Genomic DNA, 27,629 nt, shown 5'->3' on the forward strand with positions numbered 1-27,629 from the left:
TCCTCTGCAGAGTTTACCTCCCAGCCTGGGTGGAAATGGGGGGAGGTACGGGGGGCATCTTACATGCTCCGCTGCTCAGGTTGACAGCTGATTGCCACGCCTCTCCGTGGGGTTCTGCTGCAGTCTTCACCGCCGGCGGTGCCTCTCTGCCAGCTGCTCACCAACTTGTCTTCAGCCCCCTCACTACTTAATACAGCTCTCAGTGATCTCAGCTCTTTCTTTACTGATTTTAGCTGGTAGTAGGGGAGCCTCAGTGCTGTGCACCATTAGTCCGAAGTAGATCTAATGCTTAGACCTAGGTATTAGTGATTTCAGCTCTGCAGCATGTAACAAGATTCCTAGTGGAGTTGAAATTAGCTATTGCCTACTGAGTGCTACTTAGTTGAGGGCAAGTCCCTCCGTCATAAAATGTCAAGTATAGTTCTACTGTCCTTGAGTCACATAACCAGGATAGTATCAGAGGGGTGGTCGTGTTAGTCTGGATCTGTAAAAAGCAACAAAGAGTCCTGTGGCATCTTAAAGACTAACAGATGTATTGGAGCATAAGCTTTCGTGGGTGAATGCCCACTTCGTCAGACACATGTAATGGAAATTTCCAGGGACAGTATAAATAAATCAGAACCAATATTCTTGCCTGCATATTTATACCTGCCGCTGGAAATTTCCATTACATGCATCTGACGAAGTGAGTATTCACCCACGAAAGCTTATGCTCCAATATGTCTGTTAGTCTTTAAGGTGCCACAGGACTCTTTGTTGCTCATAACCAGGATAACAACCCTTTATTACTCCTGCCCTGATAACAAAGAGACTGGGGATCCCACAGCAGCCAAAGTGACCATTTGGTACCAGCTGTCCCATCGTGCTAGGCAGGGTGGGTGTGTCCATGCAAATGAGATCAGCCCCTGAAGTCCCTTTCCACAGCTCACCACCAGATGTCAGGAGAGAGCTCATTCTGACTCTGCTTACACTCTGGAGACCTGTGGCCTCAGCACCCAGAGAAAGACAATTACCGTACCATCTCTAAAGTAGAGGCATCAACAAACTTTCTGTACTGGACACAAGAAAACTCTCATTTAGGGAGTGCTCTACCCAACTATCGGTACTGACAACGTACCTCGGACACTTCTCGGTGGTACCAAATGAACCCATGGTACTGCATGAGCTCTGGTACCCTGGAGACCTGATGGTTGGGGAAGAACCGCAATCCCCATTACTTGGTACCAGGACCCCAATATCAAGCACATCCCGGCACCCAGAATCGCTCTTGGCACTGGGCTGTATACTGCCAATACCCCAGTCAGCACCACCCTTACCCACTGATGAGTCTGACATTGGCCAGGAGAGATCATTTCTCTGGCCCCTCATTGTGGCCCACCATCACACTACAAGGTCCTTTCCAATTCCATCAAGCCAACCTACAATCACGGTACGGGCCCCCTGAGGTAAGCCCACCGCCCATGCCCACCTTCCTCCCTCTCCCCCGCAAGGCCATATTGTAATTCTTGGGCGACGTACACATACATCTCGTGACTGTCCCCAGTGTCTCTCAGGGAGAGTCCACTAGATGGTTTGCTACAGCCTGGCTGTCCAGAGCACCTGAGCTGGGGCACGAGGAAGCTTTTTCAGAACAGGAAAAAGTACCCACAGAAGAAGCCACCCCTCCAGCACCCTTCTCCTCATCTCTCCCAGATGAGGCTGTGCTGCCCACCCCTCATCACTAGGGGAAGATTTTAAGAAATTTCTGGATCTTAACAAGGGGGTGGCAGACAAGCTGTAGATTCCCCTATAGGAGGTGGGAGATACACATCACAAGTTGGTGGAAATTCTGCCCACCACCTTGTCATCTAGAATTGCCCTCCCAATTAATGAGGCCATTCTAGATCTTACCAAAGTCATCTGGCAGACACCAGCCTCCATCGCACCAACCAGCAACAGAGTGTAAAAAAAATAAAAACGGCAACAAAAACCCTACATCTCTACCCAAAGAGGCAGACTTTGTTTTCAACATCCACAACCCAACTCCATCACAGTGGATGTGGTTAAGGCATGAAGCTAGCAACCTAATGCCAAGTCAACTCCACACGATCAGGCTTGGCAAGATGATGTATTCATCGATGTTACTGTTTATAGTCATGAATTACCAAACTGTCATGACCAAATACAATTTTATTAATTATGGGAAACCCAATTTGTTTCTGGGACATTACTGTTATTCTGATTGCCCCTCTTGACCATGACAAGAGGGGCAATCAGATGGCAATAGGCCCTCCTGTTTCTCTTCAGCCCATTCCTCACCCGCTCTCTCAAAACAATGGCCTGACCCCTCACCCCAACCCGCGGGTCCTCCACCTCCAGGCTTAGCTCTTTCTTAGTTCCAAGGCTTAGAGGAAGAATGCTCTGATAAGCTGAAAGACGTGTTGCAACACAACCAAAAGTTGACCACTCGACGTACTTACCTACAAAATGGAAACGACTCCAGGTTTGTGTCATTCCAAACACACAGACCCAACTTCATCTTTCATATCTCTGATTTTGCACCACATTTTAAACTCTGACTCAGCTTGAGACCATTTTTACCTGCATCCCATCAATAGTTTGAGCTCTAGCTCTCTGCAAAAAAAACCACCCACCTAGAAACCGTTTTTTAAAAATAGCTATTTTTTCCAGGCTTATATCTCTGGAATCCCTGGCTCGAATGACTCCAAATTTGCATCACTAATCCTACCCTGCATCTTCCTGAGGCACCCCAAATTTAAAGAAATCCAACAAATGTCAATTTTAGAGCACTTAGGTCAATCTTTAAACAGATAGTTTGTCGCAACAGATGATTTTGTCATTCAGTACAAAAAAAAGTCTGGCAATGTGCACTGCACTTCTTAAAAGGACACAAGTTTAATTGATTGTAATCCAAACTAGTCAACAGATTTACTTGTAAACCCTCAGAAAATCCATTCTGTGCTCAGTTACAATTTCTGCACGTTTGAGGAAAATATGCTATGTTCTTTCTACATAACAATAAAGCAGAATCCCTGTTTTAAAGGGCAAAACTCAACTTGACCCTAGCTACAGAATCACATAATTATTATTCCACAAATGAATGAAAGGACATGGCTTAAGGCAGGGAGAGATGCAACTTGCATGGAGTGATAGAAAGTGAAGGAGGAATATATGTAAGCTTGGAGGGATTCGATGTTTATCACTCAATGTTGGTAAATGTCAATTTCACAGTACACAAATAAACCGCCCAAAAAATTTCATTGTTAATAATCAGAATTTACAGATAGATAAAGTAAGAAAATACGGCTTGAGCATGTATTAGAGTTTGATTTAAGGATATCTACTTTGTATATTCTGACATGTGACATTGACAATTTGTGTTTTTAATGGTGATAATGTTTTAACTTTTTGAATGTCTGCATTCAAAATAGGGGGAGGGATAGCTCAGTGGTTTGAGTATTGGCTTGCTAAACCCAGGGTTGTGAGCTCAATCCTTGAGGGGGCCACTTAGGGGTCAGGGGCAAAATCAGTACTTGGTCCTGCTAGTGAAGGCAGGGGGCTGGACTCAATGACCTTTCAAGGTCCCTTCCAGTTCTAGGAGATAGGATGTCTCCACTAGTTTAATTTATCTACTGTCATAAAATAAATATTGTCTGACCTGCCCATAATTTTCTACAACTGTGAAAATTTACATTGATAATTTTTTTTAAATACTTAAATAAACATTGATACTATTTATCTTTCAAAATTGTATATATAAAAACAACCTAATTCTGCCACGCCTAAATATATGGTTTGAGTGAAGTGGCTGCATCCCCTTAAGGGGTCTTGTCAACACTATCATATTTTTTGAGGAGTGGATTTGAAGTATAAGAATTAGTCTATAGAAGCCATATTTTCTGAGAGTTAAGTAGACACTACTGATGCACAGGTAACTACATTGAAATTAGTTGTTATGTGGGTTTAAAACAGATGCAAGTAAAGAATTGGGCCTCATAGCTCTGAGAGGCATGAACTTTCCTCATTTGTTTAAAGTGGGTGTTGATTCTGAAGCCTAATGGTGGCCATTTACGTGTCAGCACAGTTACATTTCAACTACTGATAATTTTAGCTGAAGTGTGTAGCTGCTCTGTGTTTTATGGGTAAAGCTTGAGGAAGTGAGCAGGGCTGAGGTATAATACTGCCACTTTTTTGGGACCACTTGGACCCCTGAACCTACAGCCCTAACTAGCATGCAGGAGAGCGGTATTAACAATCAGGAGAAACGTCATCTTCAGTTCAGCTATTGGAGAGCTGGAGTGAGTTCTTGTCAGCCACTGAGCAGGTGCAGGAGGAGCAGTAGGACTTGTGCTCAATCCCATAATGACAGCATGTTTGAAAAGTGGGTCAGCAGATCCATGTCTGTTCACAAATCCAGTAATTGGGCTGGGAGCACTTGGAATCGCCCCATGTCCCAGTAGAACTCATGTAGACACAGTCTTCCTCCTCACCCTGGATGTCCGGTTCCCCCAAGTTCCAAAAGCTGCCAAGAAAAACAAAGCCACATAGAGTCTGCTGATGTAGTTAAATTGTGTTGACATTTAAAAGGTCACTTTCAGGCTCCAGAGTTAAAACCCACTAAGACAAATGGGAAAAGTTCACGCCTCTCAGGGCAGTGCCAGTAACTGTAGCCGCTAAGGAGGGATTTTGTAGATCTCAGCCCCCTTTATTAAATACAGCTCTTCCACTGAAGAGACAGATATCTACAAATTCATCGAGTTTTTAAGCTTAAATCAATGGGTCATATTCTGGTAACAGTGTAAGAGTAAACCAAATTGACGTCAATGGAGAGATTACAGATTTACTCCAGTGTAATGGAGACCAAAAGTTTACTCTGAGAAGGTAACCCGGGCTGGATTAACTTTTTGTGAGCCCGGCGCCAAACATATTTGTGGGCCCCCCCGGGGAATGAAGGGGCCAGGGGCAAGAGCACAGCGGGCAGGGTGGATTTGATTTAAATCACTAGTCAGGAAGACTCAATTTAATCATGGTTTTCTACATAAAAGTGCATTCTTGTTTGTTGTTATAACCTTAATACATATTCGTCACAACTCAGAGATAGATGTAGGCTTCATTTTTAGAAGGTACACACTATACATTTTTAAACAGTGATTTATTTTGAAAACTTTTCAGATGAGTTTTACAGCTATATCAGAAAATGAATGATTGTTTGGTTATTTCATTTACCAAAGATAATTGAAGCAGATATTTATGAAGGCATTGGGAGGTGAACTATCTCCAATTCAACAGGTTAATCATTAATAGTTGGAGGATTTTCGTGCCCGGCTGAATTAGGAGGAGAACATCACTGCACAGACATTTAAATTGTTTATTTAACTAAAACAACAACGTTAAGTATTCTGGATTTTTTTTTTCAACAGCAAACATAATATTTTAACAAAAAAGCATATGTCCCTCGCTTCTCACGTTTATCTCCAGACTTCTTCTCCTTGTCCAGATCTATTCCGCCCCCAACAATCTTCTAGTCATTGAACTTTTTGAAACTTTTCACATTTAAAGAGAGGTAAGGGATTGACTCTGTGTACACAAATTTGCAGAGGGGCAATAGAGTTGAGGTCTGTTATTTCTCACCACTATATATTATTTATTTATTTTACAACATTTTTTGCTGTGAACAAGCGTGTTACCTCTGGAGACACAAATCCACAGTTTGAGAACTGCAAAACTAAGCATCTCTGATGGTATCTTCTAGACTGAGCACTGAGTCCCATTGGGTAGATAGAAAGATTAACCTAAATACTCTGTAAGAAGCCTGTGGAACCCATAAGATTGGGCCCCTAATCCATGAACTATTAGAACTCATTTACAAAACTTTGCATGAATATCTTGTCTCATACTATAGAATTAGAATTTATAATCCCTATTCCATGATGAGATATAATAGTTTTTTTCCCTCAAAAGGCCAATTTAAATAAAAAAATCCGATTTTTTGATTTTTTTTAAAAAAGTCATTGATTTTTATCCACCCTGACAGTGAGGCGGGGTGGGGGGGGAAGGATTGGTCCCCAGATGGAGTGAGGCAGGGGCCAGGGGCAAGATGTGCACAGTGGGGCATGGGGGGAGGATTAGTCCCTGCTGACTGGAGCAAGGCAGGGGCCGGGGGCAAAAGCACAGCAGGGCAGGAGCTAGGGTTGGTCCCTGAAGCAAGGGAGGGGCTGGGGGTAAACTGTAAGTGCAGCAGGGCTGGGGAGGGGCTAAACAGGATCCCCCCCCCGCCCCTGCACACATAGAGCGGGTGCCAACTTTCTCCCTGGTTCTAGCCCATTCTCTTCGTCTCTCTCTGCACTGAGCACAGGGCTGGAGGTGCAGGGTCTGGTAGGGATTTAGGGTGCAGGAGCAGGCTGGGGGTTGGGGTGCAGGGTCTGGCCAGGAGCTAGGGTGAGGGAGGGAGCTGAGAGTTGGGGCAGGAGGTTGGGGTGTGGCGCGCTTACCTGGGGCAGCTTCCATTTGGTGCTCAGGGTGGGGCTGGGTATGTGTGGGGGGGTGCAGGAGTGAGGACTGGGTGTGTGTGGTATTTGTGAGGGATGCAGGAGACAGGTCTGGGGTCGTGGGGGTGCAGGAGTCAGGGAAGGGGGCTGGGGGTGTGGGCTGGAGTCGTGGGGGGGCTTCCAGCCCCCTGTCCTGAGCGGCTCACGGCAGGGGGCTTGAGGGGGTGTGCCCTGATTCCACCCCCTTCCCCAAGGCCCTGCCCCCGCCGCTTCTCCGCCTCCTCCCCCGAGCAGTGAGCAGGCTTGAGAAGCGCGGGGAGGGGTGGGAACGCACCATACTCAGGGGAAGAGGTGGAGGGGGGGGGCGGAGAAGAGTGGGCCGGGCCAGGGCCCTTTGGAACGTGGGCCCTGATAACTGGGTACTGATAACACTACAGGGTACTTATAACACTACAGACCTGATTTTCCTCTTACACCAGTAAGTCCCGTCATCTGTACATTCTGGTCCTCATCTGATGTAAGTGGACATGTAAATGGAGCAATGCCAGTTTACATGAGCTGGGAATCTGGCTTTCTGGAGTTGCACTGGTGTTAGCAAAAGGGGAATTAATGCCAGGCATATCAATGGGTCAATGGTTTCCCTGCAGTGTCGGGGTAGTAGGGCCTTGGGGTCATCCCATCCGTATCCTGTGGTGTCGTCCTTTTAAGGTTTAGTACCCCAGGTTCTTGGAAAAGGACAAAGGCAGCTGTGGGGAAAGGAGAATTGGTCCCAGGGAAGAGTCTGTGATTGGTGAAAACCTGTGCTATTCTTTTAAGAGTCCAGGACCAGAAGTCTTGTAGAGATGGTGAGGCAAGGCTTCACCCTCTCCTAACCAAGCAGAACCAGCTCTGGGAAAGAGGTCCGGATATAGTCGGCCTCCTCCCTCAAAACAGGGAGACACTGCAGGAAGTGGAAGGTTGATGGCAGCTAAGCTCTCCCAGTCCAGGGAGAAAACGGACTAATGTGAAAAAGGACCAGCTGGAGGAGAAGCAGGTTTAAAGCCACAGTGGGCCTGAGGTAATAAACACAGCCCAGTAAGGGAAGCTGTGGGAGAAGCTTGACAGCTTGGCCCCAAGAAAGAGACCTAGGAAAACCCCTGACTCTGAGGTAAGACTCTATGGGCCAGGGAGGCCAGGACTGAAATCCCCCATCCCAAGAAGGAGGGCTGGAAAGACGCTGGACCAAACATTGAGCTATTTTGGGCAAAGCTGTATTAATAAGGCTTCTAGTTTGTGAGGTTTATTCATTTCAATTTGGGGGATTTATTTTTAGCAATATTTGAGTTACAAACATTGGGGATTTTGGGGACTTTCTCTTCATATGTACTGTAATTAGTAATGTGTATGTACTGTAATATTCCCTAGGCACACTTTAACATAGTATTGTTTCAAACAGCACTACGTTAAAACGCACTTGGGAACCTTTAGTCCATACCAGTAGGGTCTACACGGACCAATTAATGCACAACACATTAGTAGGCTTTAGAAATCACCCATCCCAACTCCCATAATCCGAATGACTGCTCTGTGCAGACAAGCCCTTAGATACAAGTAATATTTTCCAGTGTTTATTCCGATTTTTTTTCTTTTTGTATCGTGGTGTTTTATCAGTCTTTATCCGTTACAACTGAAAATCAGAAGACCTATGCGTATATACTAAATAAATTAGACCCCAGGAAAAGGGGAATATTGTTTAAAGATTCTGGAGGTGAGTAATTTATTTCTGAATCCCTGTACAGGGAACTGAGGGAAGTGTGCCTGAAGGGCCTTGCTGTACCACAAGGAGGGGCACTGGGAGGGCACTGTGCCACCCCTACTTACTGGGAAGAAGCTGTAGGTGGGGAAGGTTCTGTAGAACAACTCAAACCCTGGCAAGAGTGGCAACTCTCCAGCAAGAGTTCTTCCAAGGCAGGGGAGATTGGATTGCTCTGAACACTGGAGAGTTCCAGTTCTAAATTACTGGGTCAGTCCAGACCAGTTGACTAAACAACCAGGAGATGTCCCCATCTGATGGCTCTTTGGTGGTCTATGTGAAATGAATCCCTAGGACTAAAGTCTGGTCTGGTGAAAGCAGGTGCAAATCCACAGAGATGCACCCACTTATGCTAAGTCACAATTTGTCCCTTAGTGTCAATTCATTTACCAGAGGGACAAGTCCATATAACAATGGAGAAGAATAACAACTAACCACCATAATGGAACCCCACTTTCTGCGTGCTGGGGCTGCTGGTCAGACATGCCAAACCCATGAAAAAAACACAGAAATTGGTCTTGTTTTTGGCTTAATTGGCTTGTGAGTTGCTTGTTGGCTAGTTTTTGGCTTTTAGCTTGTTGCTTCTTCTTTTTTTTGATCGGCTCCTGGCAAGCAGGGGCAAGGGGCAAGCAGGAACAAGGGGGGGGAGAGAGTCAGGGGTGCACAGTGGGCCCACCACAGTCCCAGACTGCACGCTGGGGGGATCTAGTCGCATAGAGTGTTGGGGTTCTTAGTAGGGCAGTCGATTAATCGCAGTAAACTCACGTGATTAACTCAAAAAATTAACTGCAATTTAAAAAATTAATCATGATTAATTGCACTGTTAAGCAATAGAATACCAATTGAAATTTATTAAATATTTAGGATGTTTTTCTACATTTTCAAATATATTAATTTCTATTACAACACAGAATACAAAGTGTACAGTGCTCACTTTATATTATTATGTTTGATTACAAATATTTGCACTGTAAAAATGATAAACAAAAGAAAAACTATTTTTCAATTCACCCCATACAAGTACAGTTGTGCAATCTCTTTATCGTGAACGTGTAACTTACAAATGCAGGTTTTTTTTGTTACATAACTGCACTCAAAAGCAAAACAATGTAAAATTTTAGAGCCTACAAGTCCACTCAGTCTTACTTCTAGTTCAGCCAATTCATAGAATCGTAGAATATCAGGGTTGGAAGGGACCTCAGGAGGTCATCTAGTCCAACCCCCTGCTCAAAGCAGGACCAATTCCCAACTAAATCATCCCAGCCAGGGCTTTGTCAAGCCTGACCTTAAAAACCTCTAAGGAAGGAGACTCCACCACCTCCCTAGGTAACACATTCCAGTGTTCCACCACCCTCCTAGTGAAACAGTTTTTCCTAATATGAAACCTAAACCTCCCCCACTGCAACTTGAGACCATTACTCCTTGTTTTGTCATCAGGTACCACTGAGAACAGTCTAGATTCATCCTCTTTGGAACCCCCTTTCAGGTAGTTGAAAGCAGCTATCAAATCCCCCCTCATTCTTCTCTTCTGCAGACTAAACAATCCCAGTTCCCTCAGCCTCTCCTCATAAGTCATGTGCTCCAGCCCCCTAATCATTTTTCTTGCCCTCCGCTGGACTCTTTCCAATTTTTCCACATCCTTCTTGTAGTGTGGGGCCCAAAACTGGACACAGTACTCCAGATGAGGCCTCATCAATGTCAAATAGAGGGGAATGATCACGTCCCTCGATCTGCTGGCAATGCCCCTACTTATACAGCCCCAAATGCCATTAGCCTTCTTGGCAACAAGGGCACACTGTTGACTCATATCCAACTTCTCGTCCACTGTAACCCCTAGGTCCTTTTCTGCAGAACTGCTTCCTAGCCATTTTGTCCGTAGTCTTAACAGTGAATGGGATTCTTCCGTCCTAAGTGCAGGACTCTGCACTTGTCCTTGTTGAACCTCATCAGGTATCTTTTGGCCCAATCCTCTAATTTGTCTAGGTCCCTCTGTATCCTATCCCTACCCTCCAGCGTATCTACCACTCCTCCCAGTTTAGTGTCATCCGCAAACTTGCTGAGAGTGCAGTCCACGCCATCCTCCAGATCGTTAATGAAGATATTGAACAAAACCGGCCCCAGGACCGACCTTTGGGGCACTCCGCTTGAAACCGGCTGCCAACTAGACATGGAGCCCTTGATCACTACCCGTTGAGCCCGACGATCTAGCCAGCTTTCTATCCACCTTATGGTCCATTCATCCAGCCCATACTTCGTTAACTTGCTGGCAATTGCTAAGACAAACAAGTATGTTTACATTTACAAGAGATACTGCTGACTGCTTCTTATTTACAATGTCACCTGAAAGTGAGACTTGTAGGTTCTAAAGTTTTACATGGTTTTATTTTTGAATGCAGTTATTTTTTGTACATAATTCTACATTTGTAAGTTCAACTTTCATTATAAAGAGACTGCTCTACAGTACTTGTATTAGGTTGTAATAAAAAGTAAATATAAAATGATCACTGTACACTTTGTATTCTGTGTTCTAATTGAAATCAATATATTTGAAAATGTAGAAAACATCCAAAAATATTTAAATCAATGGTATTCTATTATTGTTTAACAGTGTGATTAATTGAGTGATTAATTGTTTTGAGTGCTCGACAGCCCTAGTTCTTAGGGATTGGCTTGTTTTGGCCTTGTTTTGAAATGGGATTGACTTGTGAAAGTCGGGGTGCTTATTTACCACGTGAAAGTTGGCAACTGTGTCTAGTAAAAATATCTCAACATTTCAGTAGAAATGAACACTGCTGCCCCCTCATGCTGCAAGAAGGCTCCTGGGGGAAGCCAGGACCCCACAAGTTTGACGCTGGCGTTCAGAATTGGTCATTGGAATATGAGAACAATGTTTCAAACATCAAAGATCTTGCAGGTCATGAGATAGAGGGACAACAATAGACTTGAAATCTTGAGCATCAGTGAGAGCAGGTTGATAGGTGCGGATAAGAAGCGTTTCAAGCCAGAGAAGAAACATCTCATTTACTCAGGTCATAGTGACAACAACACTCGGGGGAGTAGCTCTCATTTTGACAGATTCTGCTGAAAAATCACTCACTGGCTTGGAACTGATTAACCAAAACATCATATGTGCCAGATTCCAAACCAGATTCCTAAGAATGACCATCATACAGTGCCAACAAAGGAACATAGTGCTGAGGATAAAGATGAATTCTACAATTGTCTCCAAAGTGTGATTGACTGAATACCTATACATGACTTCCTCCTTGTGATGGGAAACTTTAACGCTAAAATAGGATGTGACAACTCGGGAATGGAAAGCGCAATGGGGAAGCATGGGTTGGGAACCATTAACCAAAATGGTGAGAGACTCACTGAATTGTGCTTGGTCACCGACCTGGCTCTTGCAAGTACCCTGTTCCCTAACAAATGAATACACACAGAAACCTGGATTTCATCAGATGGCAAAATGAAAAGTCAGATTGATCACATCCACACTAGCTCAAGATCCAAGTAATCCGTCTAAGAGGTAAGGACATATCGAGCAGCAGATGTTAATGGTGACCACAATCTTTGCATTGCTAAACTGAAATTAAAATTGAGAACGATCAATGCTAAGCAGAAAGCGGGAAAGGAAAATCAACAGTATAAAACTGAAAGCAAAAGCGTAGTGTGAGAAATTCCAACTTGAACTAAGAAACAGGCTTGAGGCACTGACAGAGGCAGAGAGAGGTGAGACACAGACCTGAAGAAAAATGGGAAGTGCTCAGAAACCATATGATTCAGGCTGCAACAGTCACAGTTGGTTATCAACACAGACAGAGCAAGAATTGGATAAGCCAAGAGATGTGGTATCTCATCAAGGGAAGAACTGAATGTTAAGACCAATAAACTATTGGCAAAAGCCAAAAGAGGAGTATAAGAAAGCAGAAAAAACAGTGTGACGCAACACAAGGGAAGATACGTTGAAGACCTAGCGGCTGAAGTTGAAGTTGCTGTTGTTGCTGCTATGTTAGGAAACCACGGAGCTTTTTACCAAGTGACTAAAAACAAGTGTGAAAATTTCAAAACCAGACATGGGCCAATAAAAAGCAGACAGAAAAAGGCTTACAACTGAAGTAGAACCGATAAAACAGATGAGCAGAGCATTTCAAAGAAGTCGTCAATAGACCCAGGCCCATTTCAGCGCCATGTTTGATGAAACACGGGAAGCTGATCAACTTCACATTAACAACAATCCAATAAAGACGTCAGAAGTACAGGCTGAAGTCAAAAATCTGAAAAGTAACAGTGGTGGGAGATGACCAAATTATAGCAGAGATGCTGAAAGTATTTGATACTACCAAAATTGACAGATGTTCAATGACATTTGGGGAAAAGGGGGTTTCCTTTTGACCAGTGGAATCATGGAATCATTGTCAGAATACCCAAAAAGAGCGATCTTCCTGACTGTAACAGCTGGAGGGGAGTTACATTTCTCTGTTGTAGGGAAAGCCTTCTGCCGTGTGATACTACACAGAATGAAAGAGGTAGTGGATGCAAAGCTTAGGGAAGAAGCAGTTGGATTCAGGCCCAAAAGTTCCTATGTAGATCAGATATTCACATTTAGAACCTTTATAGCAAACTCCATCTTTCATCCATTTTATTGATGTTTTTTTTCCTTCTTTTTTCAAAAGGCATTTGCCTGCCTGCACAGACATACATTGTGGAATATTCTTCAGGCCTACAAAATCCCAGTTAAAGTCATAAGCAACATCAAAGCCATGCAAAGTGCTCTGTAAGGGTGAACAACCAGACCGCAGACTGGTTCAGTGTGGACCGCATGAAATAGGGTTGAATTTGATCTCCACCATTGTTTGGCATTGCAATAGACTGTATAATGAAGAAAGACGTGTATTAGCAACACAAACACTGATATAGCATGGGTAGATGGCAAAATGCCTAGAAGACCTAGACTTGGCTGATTATATTGTGTTACTGAGCAATATCCCCGGAAAGTTAAAAACAAAGACAGAGAATTTGGCAAAAATAGCACGTCAAGTGGAGCTCAGAATTAATTATGCTAAAACAAACATCCTTGAAACCCAGATGTCAAGCAGTAACGTCACAGTAGAATGCAAAAATGTCAAGAAAGTTAGCTAACAGAGGCCTCAAGAAGGAAGTGACATCAAGGATAGTAAAGCCACCCACAGCACTTACTAAACTCAGCAACATATAGAAATCAAAGAGATATAGTACTAGAACAAAACCTGAGAATTTCCCATTGAAATGTAATCTCGGTGCTAACATACTGCTGCGAGACCTGGAGATTTACTAAAATCTTAGACGGAAAACTGGACAACTTTGGAAATTTAGTGCCTACGAAAGATTCTGGGAGTTGATTGAAAAAAAACTTCATCACCAATGAAGATATTTGAGAAATCAACAACTCGCAGCTCATTTCCATCAGAATCAGAAGGAATTGCTGGACATAAGTGGGGCTTGTACTCTGAATGCCAACACATAGATTCCCACGTGAAGCTGCCAAGTAGAAACTGACTGGTGTGAGGAATCCCAAGAAAAACCCGAAGAAGAACCCTTTGCAAGGAGGGCAGAATAGGCTATCTCAAGACCATAACTATGGAAGAGACTGGTTTCCGCCCTGTGTACCAACATTAGGACAGGCAGGATGTTGTGAGAAACTCACTCACTCACAAAAATATGTTGGCCATTGGGGCAGAGAGGCCAAGGATGGAATAGGCCGTGGAGACTGAACTCCCCTCTCACCAGAGGAGTCCCTCCAGGGCAGAGGAGAGACGTATTGGCAAGGAACAGCCGGGGCAGAAGCGGGGCTTTCTTGGCTGCTGCATGGGCTGTACCTTCTCTGCAGATAAACAAAGGACTTCAGTCTCCGGGATACTTTTTATTGGCACTAAATTCATGTAAAACAGTCCTCCCATGCTAAGATTCCAGCCCCAGTTCTGCATCCCTGCTTCCCAGGGTCAGTGCCTGTTCTGAGCCTATCCTACTCAGTCCCCTTTCATGAGATAAGAGACAAAACAGACATATCAATGGCTTCAAAACTCCCGAGGATTGGGACTAACTTTCTGATTAAAGGATTTGCATGAGAAGGGGCTTACCTGACAGAATACGGGCTATTGTCTATCCACTGCCACTTCCCTTCCTCCTCTGCATCACTCAGTCCCAGCCAGTATGTCCTTTTCTGTTTATTACAGTCTTTCAAGAAAGCCTAGAATGGAAAAGAATTTACTATGAAGAAGGCCAGCATGATGGCTCTGGGGACTGGCAAGGTGAAACGGAACGGTCAGTCTGTACAATTCCAAGGCATCCATCGGCATGGTATCTCAACAGCCTTTCACTTGTAAGTCAGCCAGCTGTCTAGCGATCAAAAGTCACGGCCTTCTGAATGTTTTTTCACTGCCTTAGGGGAGATGAGTTTGGGAGTTCCCAGTCGGGCAGGGTGCATGTCTCTGACAAACGTCCTCCCACCATAGCCTCTTCCCCAGTGCTCTAAAAGAAGCACAGATGGGCTTTCAGGACCACATCCTCAGCTGGTGTAGTTCTACTGAAGTCAAAAGGGCCAGATTCTCAAAAATTGACAGAGCTCCATCGCCTTCAGGAGAGCTATGCTGATTTCCAAATCTCAGGATCTGGTCAAATCTCAAATCACATTTGTGACGAAAGTCACAAACTCCTACCCCAAGCTTGATTCTCTTCTCCCGTCAGTGTAACTTAATTGCAGCCAGTCAAGTTACATCAGTCAGAGAGGAAGATGAGACAGTGCAAACTTGTGAAATACCTCTGAATTGCCTGGAGTTCCTCTGGACTGACATGGATGGAGCTGAATGCAGAATCTTTAGGCCTCACTCTTTCCATTGTGAATGGCATACTACAGCAAACAGCGGGGATAGCTTACCTGTTCGTTGTCATTGTTAACGATAACCAGGGAAGCCTTTTGATCAGTGCAGAACTGCTTCGCACCCATCCAGTCTGTAGTCATATTTGAAAAGTAATAGCATGTTTTCCCAAACTTCTTCCAGCCGGCTGCACATTGAATAGGCTCTGGGAACGCATTGCAGATGGATGCTGTAAGGGAGAATTCAGGACAGCTCTGCTTTACCATTGGAAACAAAGGCTTATGCAGAAAGCAACTTTTTGCTTATTTAGTGAGGTGGCTCACTGGGAGCGTGTCACATGTTTTCCAGCCATTCCACTGTCTTCCAATTTGTTCCCATGAACCATTTTGACCCGTAAATCCTTTTTTATTTGGATTCTGCCTTCCTTCGACTCTTCCTTTCTCCAAATCTTGCTCTTATTCACCCGGCCATAAACTAGGGTTACCATATTTTGTGCCTCCAAATGGAAGACACCCCCAGGGGCCCCGGCCCCGCCCCCAGCCCCGCCCACGCCCCCCGCCCCAACTCCGCCCCCTCCCAAAGTCTCCGCCCCCTCCCCTGCTTCCCGCGAACATTTGAGTCGCGGGAAGCCTGTAGCAGGTAAGGAGCGGTGTGGGGGGAGGAGGCGCGGCCCAGGCTGGCCCCCCGGCGGCTCCAGCCTGGGTCGGCTCGGGCCCTGGGGTGCCGGCCCCAGCCCACCACCCCTGGCCCGCCCAGCACTGCCAGCCCCCCGGACCCCCCGGCTCGCGGCCCAGCGGACCCCCCGGCCCAGCGGACCCCGCGGCTCGCAGCCTCACGGACCCCCCGGCCCAGCGGACCCCGCGGCCCAGCGGACCCCCCGGCCCAGCGGACCCCCTGGCTCGCAGCCCCGCGGGCCCCGCGGACCCCCCGGCTTGCGGCCCCGCGGACCTCCCGGCCCAGCGGACCCCGCGGCCCCCCCGGCTCCCGGACCCCGGACCGGCACCGCACCCCCGGCTCCCGTCCGGCACTGCGACCCCGGCCCGGCACCGCGCGCCCGGCCGGGCTCGGCACCATGCCCCCAGCCCCGGCCAAAGAGCCCTCCTGATTTTCCCGGGCATGCCCGGCTTTTGGGGATTTCCCCCCAGACGGGGATTTGAGCCCCCAAAAGCCGGACATGTCCGGGAAAATCCGGACGTATGGTAACCCTACATAAACTCAAAGTGACTCAGTAGTCTTCTGTTGAGTTACTCTGGATTTATACAAGAGCAGAAACGGGCTTTCGTTCACCAGCCCCTTTTTGATGCTTCTTGGGGTAAAATTGATAACAATCAACATAGTTTTCACCGGTACCATGAACAGACCATGAGAAAATACCCGTGATGAAAATATGCCTGATGTACCTGTCAAATCCAGCAATTCCTTATAGCTCTTGTTCACGTTGGTCTGGATTTTCTTTCGCTCTATTCGTGCATCAGCCAGGTCCTGCACCACTGAAAAGTGCAAAGCATCAGATGAATCAGTGGGCAGCATGGTCTAGCAGATGAGGTGCTGTGCTAGGGATCTCAGTTCTAGTCCCGCCTCTGTCTGTTAGTCTGGGCAAGTCTCTTTTCCCTCTCTCTTTAGATTGTGCAGGCATGGGCGGGTTTTTTTTCATGTGCCTGTACAGCGCCTAGCACAATGGACCCCTGACTTTGGTGTAATGCAAGTAATCATTGAAATTCAGTTTCAGCTCCATGAGAGGCAGACTTCCTCGTGATGGGCCAGATCCTTAATTCCTTCATTGTGATCGTGTGCGCCTACCATTTATTTGTTGTTTTCATCTGATTTTTCTTGTCTTTGAGCGTAAGCTGTTTGGGGCAGGGATCGTGATTTTTTTTTATATGTTTGCACAGCGCCTAGCACAGTAGGGATGGGGCCACCGGGCGGTACCACAATACAGATAAGGGATAACAATAAGCCTCAATGTGGATGTCAATTGGCATTTATTGATTTACATCAGCTGAGGATCTTCTAAGTGCCCTGTCTCTTTGTGTGACCATAACCAAATCCTTCGCCTCTTGCAGCTTCAGTTTCTCCATCTGATTCTCCTCTCATACTATCCAGTGTAAATCAGGAGTAACTCCATTAAGCTGAGCGGGTCTGATCCTGATCTCACTTAAACCAGTGGGCACCTGCACTAATTCCATTGGCGTCAGTGGTGCTACACTAATCTAAACTGATGTGAGAGCTGAATCAGGTCCAAAGGTGGAATTCTGCTATAAATCAGAAGTAACTCTAGCGAAGTCAATGGTTCTTTTCTTGATATAAATGAAAGGAGAATCAGATCGTTTCGCTTTTTTCATTATTTCCAAAAAGCTTTGAGATGCTTCAGTGGGTGGTGCTAGAGATGGGCCAGGGATTCCTGAAAGGATTAGCGTGGCCAAATTGACCCACCCACCCCGAATTCAAACCCAGCACTTTCCACTTTGAACCAGAAGTACCTACGACGTGTTAGCTAGAGTCCCAGAACCTACCGTTCATTAGCCTCTCCGAGTGGTTATAGTTTAAAACTTTTAACTCCTCTGACATCTCCATGTCTAAAAAGGAAACAAAAGAATATGGCTTTTTCCGTTCATGCTAAAATAAATAGGCCAGACCCTCACCTAGCTTGAAATGACCACACTGGATCCTATCAGGAATCTCATCTAGTCTAGTATCCTGTCTCCAACAGCAGCCTCCGCTCGCTGCTTTGGGGGAAGGTGCACGGGTGATAACCTGCCTCCAGGGGAAGTTTCCTCCTACCACCCAATAATGAGAGGTTGGCTTATGCCTTTAAGTCAGTGGGGCTACGTTGATTTACACAGCTGAGTATCTGACCCAGTGGAGTTACTCCGGATTTACACCACTGTAACCAAGAGCAGTATCTGATCCCTAAGTGTGGGATTGCTGGGATGGGACTTGACTGCATTGACAGGAGTCCCTGCCACCCTTTGTCTTTCTTAGGGTATGTCTACAGAGCAAAAAAAAAAAGACCTGTGGTAGCCAGTCTCAGAGCCCAGGTGAACTGTCTAGGCTCACGGGTCTCACACTGCAGGGCTAAAACTAGCAATGTAGACATTCAGGATCAGTCCGGACCCTGCCCTGTGAAACCAGGGAGGGTCCTGGAGCCCAGCTCCTGCCCAAGCCCAAACATCTGCACTGCTATATTTAGCCCCACAAGCCCAAGTCAACTGATCCTGGTCTGAGACCGCTGCCATAGGTTCTGGGTTTTTTTTTACTGTGTACATGTACCCTCATCCATTTAGATTGAAAGGGCAAGGACTGCCTTTCTCTATATTCCTGTACAGTGCCTAGCACAATGGGGCCCTGATCTTGGTCAGGTTCTCTAGGAGCTACTGTAATACAAGTAATAATAATAAATAATTATAAGAACACTTGGGGGGGGGGAGAGGGGGAAGGAGGATATGGCACTCACTTTTCTCTTGGAGAGGACCTGATGGGTGAATCACTGGAGCAGGGATTTGTCTGGAGTTGCTGGTCGCACTCCCCCATCCCCATTCTCCATGGTCAATAATAGCACGAGCCCATTTAACATTCAGTGGTAAAGTAGTGTTGCTAGTATGGGTAGGGCTTGAGCCCCTGTTGCCCTGAACCTTGTGCAGTTATCTACATCCGTGCAAGGCGGGTGTAAAGTAATACCAGGTCAGGTCAGGGCTCAGGACAACATCACATGAGGCTTACAGCATTGTGACTTCGCTGCATCTGTAACTTTCACTCCATGCATCTGAAGAAGTGAGGTTTTTTTACCCACAAAAGCTTATGCCCAAATAAATCTGTTAGTCTTTCAGGTGCCACCAGACTCCTTGTTGACTTTGCTGGAGTTACTCTGGATTTACGCTCGTGTAACAGATCCGAGACACAGAGTATAGTGCTGTTGCACCAGTGCTACTGAGATTAGTGTGTGTACTGGGGGCTCTTTGGCATGAGTGGCACTGAAATCAGTGTGTGTGTGTGTGTGTGTGTGTGTGCGCGCGCGCATGTGTGTGCATGCTTTGGCACTAGGATAATAGATCAGTGTGTGTTGGGGATAATTTGGCACCACTGTGAGATCAGTGTGTGTCGATGGTGTTTTGGGGTGTGTGTGTGTGTGTGTGTGTGTGTGCGCGCGCATGTGTGTGCATGCTTTGGCACTAGGATAATAGATCAGTGTGTGTTGGGGATAATTTGGCACCACTGTGAGATCAGTGTGTGTCGATGGTGTTTTGGGGTGTGTGTGTGGGTGTGTGTGTGTGTGTGTGAGCAGGTGATAGCAATGGATTTTTTTCTGTTAATTGCTTATCTGTGATGCTGTCTCCCCACTTCTGCCCCTGTCGCATGCCTATCCTAGCACAAATATATTAATTCAGAGAAGAGAATAACATCAGTAGGCCCCTCCCTCACGCCCCCCCCCCCCAATGTAGGCGTCCATACTAACTTGTGCTGAGACTTACATTTCACCACTGCCAGTGAGAGGAGAACTGCCCACATTGCAAAACAAATGCCCATCAGGAGATACAGTGTCACAATGGACTTCGGTCTGTAGCCTATTCCTTGATTGGCGTCAGGAATGGGGTCAGCTGTGGAGAGCAGCACTGGTTAGTACCTCCCTGTGCTTTCAGCATTTCCTAGCAGGACGGATCCCGGAATCATTTACCCCAGGACAGGGTTTCACCCAGGCTCTTGATGTTAAAGGAAGACTTTGTGGTTATTTAAACTTTTCAGAATCATGTTGGCTTGCACTGAAAACAATGATGATGGCTCGCTCTTTTAAATGAGTAATGGGAAGCAGTGTGGTCTAGTGGTCACATCTGGGTGTGGCCCGGAATTCAGGACTCCTGCATTCTTTCCCCATCTCTGAGAGGAGAGTGGTGCCTGATGGTTAGGGCTGGGCATCTGGACTCCTGGGTTCTCTCCCCAGCTCTGAGAGGTGAGTGGAGTCTCATGGTTAGATCAGAAGACAGAGGTTGGGGAAGGGAACACAGGACCTTTCACCTCTCAGGCATTGGCTCCAATCTGTCCCCAGGCATGGGGTTGGCTGTGGGGTGTCAGGGAAAATGGATATGAGGACTTTAACCTCTAGGGCATCAGTCCCAATCCAAACCAAAAGGGAGAAGTGGTAGAGACTCCATGAAGTCCACTAGGGACTCTGCTAATACTATTAACTTTATGTGGAAGGTGGTCAGGTGGCAGGATAAAACCTTTAGACAGATCGATTGATTCCAGGTCTATAGCAACCAAAAGTCATTCCCATCTGATGGCTGCCCCGTAGCCCATATGAATCCAATTACCCAGAGCAACACAGGGAGTAGAGTCCAAGGGACAGGAGACTGCAGGAACTCCAACTAACCTGTCCTTGGGAGACTTGAAGATGCTGGCTTCCCGGCTAGCACGTAAACCCCTGCAAACAGGAAGGAAAGTGCAGGCATTGGAGGAAGCGTCAATTCGCCCACGATCAAATATTCAGGCTTCTCCAGGCCACGCCGCTGCTGGGAGTGTAACTCCACATGCAGTCGTGGGCCCCAACCCATCTCTGGTGAATCCCCACTGACTTCACCAGGGATCGGTTCAGGCCAGGGAGCAAACAGGAGGAGATGTAGGTTCTACCTTTGCTTTCCTTGCTTCTCTGACTTGCTACATCTGTATTGTCTTGATAAGCTGGTAGCCTCCTTTGCATGTGATCTCCCGTCTCGGACAGGGACACATCGTCATAATCCTCCTCATTGGAAAAACTATCAGGTGAGCCTAAATAGATGAGAAGAATTAACCCCAGTACAGTAATCTGGGCCAAATCCTCAGACAGTATAAATGGGCATCGCTTCAAATGACATCAACTGAGGATCTGGCCCAATGAGCTAATACACTTTGATGAGAGCAAATCCTTTGCATCTGAGAACATTCATAGGGGATTCCACATCCTGGGCATGGAGCTCTTAGTCGCTTTGGAATTACAGAACACCTGCAGTGAGATTTCACCAACTGCCCTCTTCACTGCTAGAAGGATGATGATTATATTATTCATTTCTTTTGGAGCCCCATTCTCTTCTCCCTTATAATGGAGAAAATCTGTAGAAACTGCTGAAGTGAGGAGATGTTGGCTGGTCCAGTAGGTTTAGTTTACGGAGCAAAGCCGAAAGCCACGGTGGCCTAGTGGTTAGGACACTAGTCTAAGACTCAGGAGCCCTGGGTACTGTTTGTTGCTCTGCTTCTGACCCACCATGTGACCTTGAGCGAATCACTTCCTGCCGCTGTCCCGTCACTTTTGCCTGTCTTGTAAATTTAGACTGACAACTCTTCAGGGCAGGGATGGTCTCTGATGATGTGGCTGTGCAACACCCAGCACAATGGGGCCCTGATTGCAGGTGGGGCTTTGAGGTGCTATCGTAATACAAATAATAAAACTGGCGTGTGGGACGGGAGAATCGGTCCCTTTATGCACAGATCTCAAAGCACCTGTTTGAAGGTGGGATTGAAGTTGTTACACCCGTTTCACAGATGAGGAAACGGAGGCACAAAGAGAGAAGAGGTCCAAGGTCGCATATAAATCACCAGCAAAGCTGGGAGTAGAGTTATCTCTACACTGGCATCTCATCGAGGTTCGCTTTGCACCAAGCTGTGGCCCAGGACTCTGCTCTGGCCCAGATGCAGAAAGCCTGATCCAAGGAACATGAGGAGGAAGTAATATGGACTCACCAGATCTGAAGTGACTTGCATGTGCTGGTCCCCCTGCTAATAAGTAGATCCCTGCAAACAAGGAAGGAAAAGGGTAGGTGTTTGGAAAAAGTGAGAATTCTCTAGGGGATACCCCTGCAGGATCTGATCCTGACACCACAATCTGAGAGGCAGCCCTCAAGCTGGTGAAACCAAATCATCTTCACTGCAGCTGCTCTTTGGCAACATCCCACTAAAGCAACATTGGTAAGAGAGCTTTGAACCTGTAAGCGTGAACCTTTGCTACTAGAAACCTGATCCATGGAGATACAGTTATCCAGTCAGGGAACGGAAGTGATGCCATGTGTCCTTGGATTTCAAAATATGGCGAATGGTCTTACAAGCGGAGGAGTTGACCAGCAAATCATTTTGGATAACACATCATTAGGACAGAAATTGAGACCGTTCACCAACAGGGGAAAAAAAGAGGTGAAACTCATCAAAGAAAAAGTCTGTTACAATTTATGGGCCAGATTCTCAGCAGGTGTAAATCGGCATTTACTTCAGTGGAGCGACAGCTGATTTTCTTCAACTGGAGTCTGGCTCATTGACTCCAAGAGAGCAACACCGAGGGCTGGTCTACACTAGAAGAGTTATACCAGTACAGGATCTCTATTAAGCATGCTTAAAACTACAATACCCACCTGGTGAAATGAAGAAACAGATTGACAGAGCCAGAAGGGTACCCATAAGTCACCTACTACAAGACAGGCCCGACAAAGAAAGTCACAGAACGCCACTAGCCGTCACCTACCGCCCCACACTAAAACCTCTCCAGCGCATCGTCAAGGATCTACAACCTATCCTGAAGGATGATCCCTCACTCTCACAGACCTTGGGAGACACGCCGGTCCTCGCTTACAGACAGCCCCCCAACCTGAAGCAAATACTCACCAGCAACTACACACCACACAACAAAAACACTAACCCAGGAACCAAACCCTGCAACAAACCCCGGTGCCAACTCTGTCCGCATATCTATTCAAGGGACACCATCATAGGACCTAACCACATCAGCCACACCATCAGGGGCTCGTTCACCTGCATATCTACCAATGTAATATATGCCAACATATGCCAGCAATGCCCCTCTGCCATGTACATTGGGCAAACCAGACAGTCTCTATGAAAAAGAATTAATGCACACAAATCTGACATCAGGAATTATAACGTTCAAAAACCAGTAGGAGAACACTTCAGTTTCCCTGGTCACACAATAACAGACTTAAAAGTGGCAATTCTTCAACAAAAAAAACTCAAAAATAGACTCCAGTGAGAAACTGCAGAACTGGAATTAATTTGCAGACTGGACACCATCAAATTAGGCCTGAATAAAAAGTGGGAGTGGATGGGTCATTACAAAAACTAATTTCCCCATACTAATTTCTCCCTACTATTACTCACACCTTCTTGTCAACTGTTTGAAATGGGCCACCCTCATTATACTACCGAGGGAAACGGTGGGGTCGAAGGACCTGTCTGGTTTTAAGATTAAGCTAGATAAGTTTATGGGGGGAATGGTCTAATGGGATAACATGATTTTAGTCAAAGGAACAGCGTGCCATTTCTGGTTAACAGTATAATGGCTAATGAAGGTCAGGCTGGAGAATCTTGCCTACATACTCAGGGTTCTACTGATCACCATATTTGGGGTCGGGAAGGAATTTTCCTCCAGGGTAGATTGGCAGAGGCCCTGGAGGTTTTTCGCCTTCCTCCGCAGCATAGGGCAGGGGTCGCTAGCTGGAGGATTCTCTGCTAATTGAAGTCTCTAAACCACAGGATTTGGGGACTTCAACAGCAGAGTCAAGGGAAAGGGTAGGGACGGCTTTGTGGCCTGCATCATGCGGGAGGTCAGACCAGATGATCATAATGGTCCCCTCTGACCTTAAAGTCTATGAGTCTATGAGTCTACAGAAGTGATTTTTCCTCCCTTGGTATTCTACTGTTAATTGAATTGTCTCATTACCACTGACCCCACACTTGGGAAGGCAACTCCCATCTTTTCATGTACTGTGGTATATATACTTGCTACTGTATTTTCCACTCCATGCATCTGATGAAGTGGGTTTTAGCCCATGAAAGCTTATGCCCAAATAACTTTGTTAGTCTCTACGGTGCCACAAGGACTCCTCGTTGTTTTTGCTGATACAGACTAACGCGGCTACCACTCTGAAACCTGTGACCGGTATAACTGTCGGTTGAGGGCGTGATTTTTTTTTACCCAAATTCTGGTATAAGCCTCAGTGTAGATGCATTTATACTGGTTGGAAGGTGCCTTATACCAATATAGCTTATTCTTCTTCTTGTATCAGAAGAAGCTATGCTAGGATAAAGACTTTTATGCTGGTATAACTGCATTCATGCTACCTGGGGTTTTCCACTTTAGCAATACCAGTATATAGTTAAAGCAACAAACATTTCTAGGGCAGACAAGTCTAGAATAACACTAACTGGGGATCTGGCCCTAATTATCCAATGGTGGCAAAGCACGGAACTCAGCTAATGCCATCTCCCGTGGAGGCTGGTGGACTGAAGGTTGTGTAGCAGGAAGGTTTCCATGATAACTGCCCTCTGAAACTACTAGGGCTGTCAATTAATCGCCGCAAACTCATGCGATTAACTCAAAAAAATTAATCACGATTAAAAAAATTAATCGCGATTAATCACACTGTTAAACAATAGACTGCCAATTGAAATTTATTAAACATTTTGGATGTTTTTCTACATTTTCAAATATATTGATTTCTGTTACAACACAGAATACAAAGTGTACAGTTCTCACTTTATATTATTATTTTTATTACAAATATTTGCACTGTAAAATGATAAACAAAAGAATACTATCTTTCAGTTCACCTCATACAAGTACTGTAGTGCAATCTCTTCCTTGTGAAAGTGTAACTTACATATGTATTTTTTTTGTTACATAACGGCACTAAAAAAACAAAACAATGTAAAACTTTAGTGCCTAAAAGTCCACTCAGTCCTATTTCTTGTTCAACCAATTGTTAAGACAAACAAGTTTGTTTGCATTAATAGGCGGTACTTCTGCCTGCTTCTTATTTACAATGTCACCTGAAAGTGAGAACACGTGTTCACATGGCACTTTTGTAGCCGGCATTGCAAGGTATTTACGTGCCAGACATGCTAAACATTCGTATGTCCCTTGATGCTTCGGGCCACCATTCCAGAGGACATGCATCCATGCTGATGATGCTCATTAAAAAAATAATGCGTTAATTAGATTTGTGACTGAACTCCTTGGAGGAGAATTGTATGTCTCCTGTTCTGTTTTACCCACATTCTGCCATATATTCATATTATAGCAGTCTCAGATGATAACCCAGCACATGTTCATTTTCACACTTTCACGGCAGATTTGACAAAACACAAAGAAGGTACCCATGTGAGATTTCTAAAAATAAGTATAGCACTTGACCCAAGATTTAAGAATCTGAAGTGCTGTCCAAAATCTGAGAGAGACGAGGTGTGGAGCATGCATTCAGAAGTCTTAAAAGAGCAACACTCAGATGTGGAAACTGCAGAATCCGAATCACCAAAAAAGAAAATCAAGCTTCTACTGGTGGCATCTGACTCAGATGATGAAAATGAACCTGCATCGGTCCGCTCTGCTTTGGATCGTTATCGAGCAGAACCCATCATCAGCATGGACATGTGTTCTATGGAATGGTGGTTGAAGATGAAGGGACATACGAATCTTTAGCACATCTGGCATGTAAATATCTTGCAACACCAGCTACAACAGTGCCATGCGAATGCCTGTTCTCACTTTCAGGTGACATTGTAAACAAAGCGGGCAGCATTATCTCCTGCGAATGGTAACCAAACTTATTTGCTGAGCGATTGACTGAGATAGGACTGAGCAGACTTGGTTTTACCTGGTTTTATTTTTGAATGCAGTTATTTTTTTGTACATAATTCCTCATTTGTAAGTTCAACTTTCATGATAAAGAGAATGCACTACTTGTATGAGGTGAATTGAAAAATACGATTTTTTTTGTTTTTTACAGTAATCAAAAATAAATATAAAGTGAGCACTCTACACTTTGTATTCTTTGTTGTAATTGAAATCAATATATTTGAAAATAGAAAATAGAAAACATTCACAAATATTTAAATAAATGGTATTCTATTATTGTTCAACAGTGCGATCAATCGCGCACTTAATTGCAATTAAATTTTTTAATTGCTTGATAGCCCTAGAAAATATCTGATGCGAAGCGTATTCCAAAAGGGAAACAAATTTGCTCTTCAGAAGCATTTTGCCTTGGGCATGGAGGTCGTATGTCCGGACGTGGTTGGGGAGATTTTGCTCTCCCTTGAGCCTCCTACATCCCATCCCTGCTACAAATCCAGCCAGGTCAGGGGTTACAGTTATGCTCTTCCCAGAAACTGTTAAAACACAGTTCAATCTTACAGCACAGCCAGGATCTGTATGGGTTTGAAGGCCTCTCGGATCTGTCCTAGAGTCTTGGACATGACATATCTGATCCCGGTGACATTTTAATATTATTTCTACCTTCAGGTCTTGTCTACAATAGAGTTTATGACCTGGAGTTAATTACTTGCCAATTCACTGGAAGAAGTTAACTTTGTAACGGTTGATGTTCTGCACTCTTCCCAAATGTAAACCTCAAATTAAAATATCTCCTGATGTAGACATGCCCTTACTGACAAAGGTCCAGATCCCCAGTTGGGGTAAATCCGCGTCCTGTGCTGAAGTCAATGGAGTGATGACAATTTATACCAGCTTGGGATCTGGCCACATCCAGCCCCACTAAATTCCACCGGGATGCAAGCAGTTCAATTCTACTAGCTCCAGAGGAACTAGGCCTGCTAACACCATCAGCCCATTGCCTGCATTTGAGTGAAAGCAGAATTCAGCCCACAGTCGGTTATGGTTCCTCAGTTATTTTCCAAGTCATTTTCTTCCACAAAGATCTAAACTGATGCAAGTGAGAACCACAGTGGGGTTCCCCAGCTACCACTAGATTTGAGTGGGAGATGTATTGTGTTTATGGTTGACTGACCTTATCCCATCTTACCCCTCTCCCTTCTGAACAAATATGCACCACGAAGAGCACACATATCTGCACTCTTTTATGCTACACACACACACACACACACACACACAATGACCACACACTATACAGCATATACATCTGCACATCCTTACACACACACAATTCTCTTCCCATACAAATGGCACACACCTCTGCATACGCACACAGAACGCACACAGCCCTGCACACAGCAAGATGGATGTACTACACACCCATGTACACACACAGACACAAAACTCGCTCACACACCAGCACATGTGTAGGCGCACAGTCCTGCACACAAAGCACAGTACATTCAACTGCATATGCACCCTCCACATAATCCACATTAAATGGGGCTTACACATGTACACACACACACAAAGCACACATGTCTGTAGGTATATGCTCCTTGCCCACACCCCACAATGCACATGGCTGCACACGTCACACAACCGCAACACAACATACATCTGCCCCTTCTAAGCCTGGCTACAGATGGTGCCAACTGTTTCCAACCACTTTGTCTTTACCTGTTTGTCTCACCAGTCTCTTCCCTGGTGACGGTGGAGGGCACAGCCAATTCCCATAGAGCTCCTGCTGAGACATTCCTTATTGCTGGGGACCAGGGGCTTAGGTGGGCTGCTGCTGAATCAACCGACCCCACCCCACCCCAACCCCAGAGCCAGTTCTGCTTGAAGCA

At 45.5% G+C, this 27,629-nt stretch overlaps 1 protein-coding gene across 2 annotated transcripts; it reads right to left on the reverse strand.

Annotated features, from left to right (window-relative positions):
- Positions 1–3,485: 3,485 nt before the first annotated feature.
- On the reverse strand, positions 3,486–27,629 carry LOC117888501 (CD209 antigen-like protein D). Of its 2 annotated transcripts, XM_034791966.1 has the most exons (10): positions 27,460–27,629; positions 21,846–21,896; positions 20,760–20,897; positions 20,503–20,553; positions 19,607–19,732; positions 17,651–17,713; positions 16,538–16,627; positions 15,197–15,366; positions 14,400–14,509; positions 3,486–4,522 (listed from the first exon to the last, which is right to left on the reverse strand). In XM_034791966.1, the coding sequence occupies exons 1-10, from the start codon at positions 27,533–27,535 to the stop codon at positions 4,387–4,389; spliced, it is 1,011 nt and encodes a 336-aa protein (XP_034647857.1). In that variant the 5' UTR covers positions 27,536–27,629; the 3' UTR covers positions 3,486–4,386. The 2 variants fall into 2 exon arrangements, with proteins under 2 accessions (XP_034647857.1, XP_034647858.1); XM_034791967.1 differs by lacking the exon at positions 17,651–17,713.

This window comes from Trachemys scripta, chromosome 16 (genome assembly GCF_013100865.1).
Source record: "Trachemys scripta elegans isolate TJP31775 chromosome 16, CAS_Tse_1.0, whole genome shotgun sequence".
Taxonomy (NCBI): Eukaryota; Metazoa; Chordata; order Testudines; family Emydidae; genus Trachemys; species Trachemys scripta.

Bases quoted from the DNA above. Each gene is read 5' to 3' on its own strand.
- LOC117888501 (XM_034791966.1), bottom strand. From the start codon at position 27,535: ATGTCTCAGCAGGAGCTCTATGGGAATTGGCTGTGCCCTCCACCGTCA. The intron at 19,733-20,502 runs GTTAGTTGGAGT...TGCTCTCCACAG, and splicing joins TTCAAGTCTCCCAAGGACAG to CTGACCCCATTCCTGACGCC. The intron at 16,628-17,650 runs GTAGGTTCTGGG...TGCACTTTTCAG, and splicing joins CTCGGAGAGGCTAATGAACG to TGGTGCAGGACCTGGCTGAT.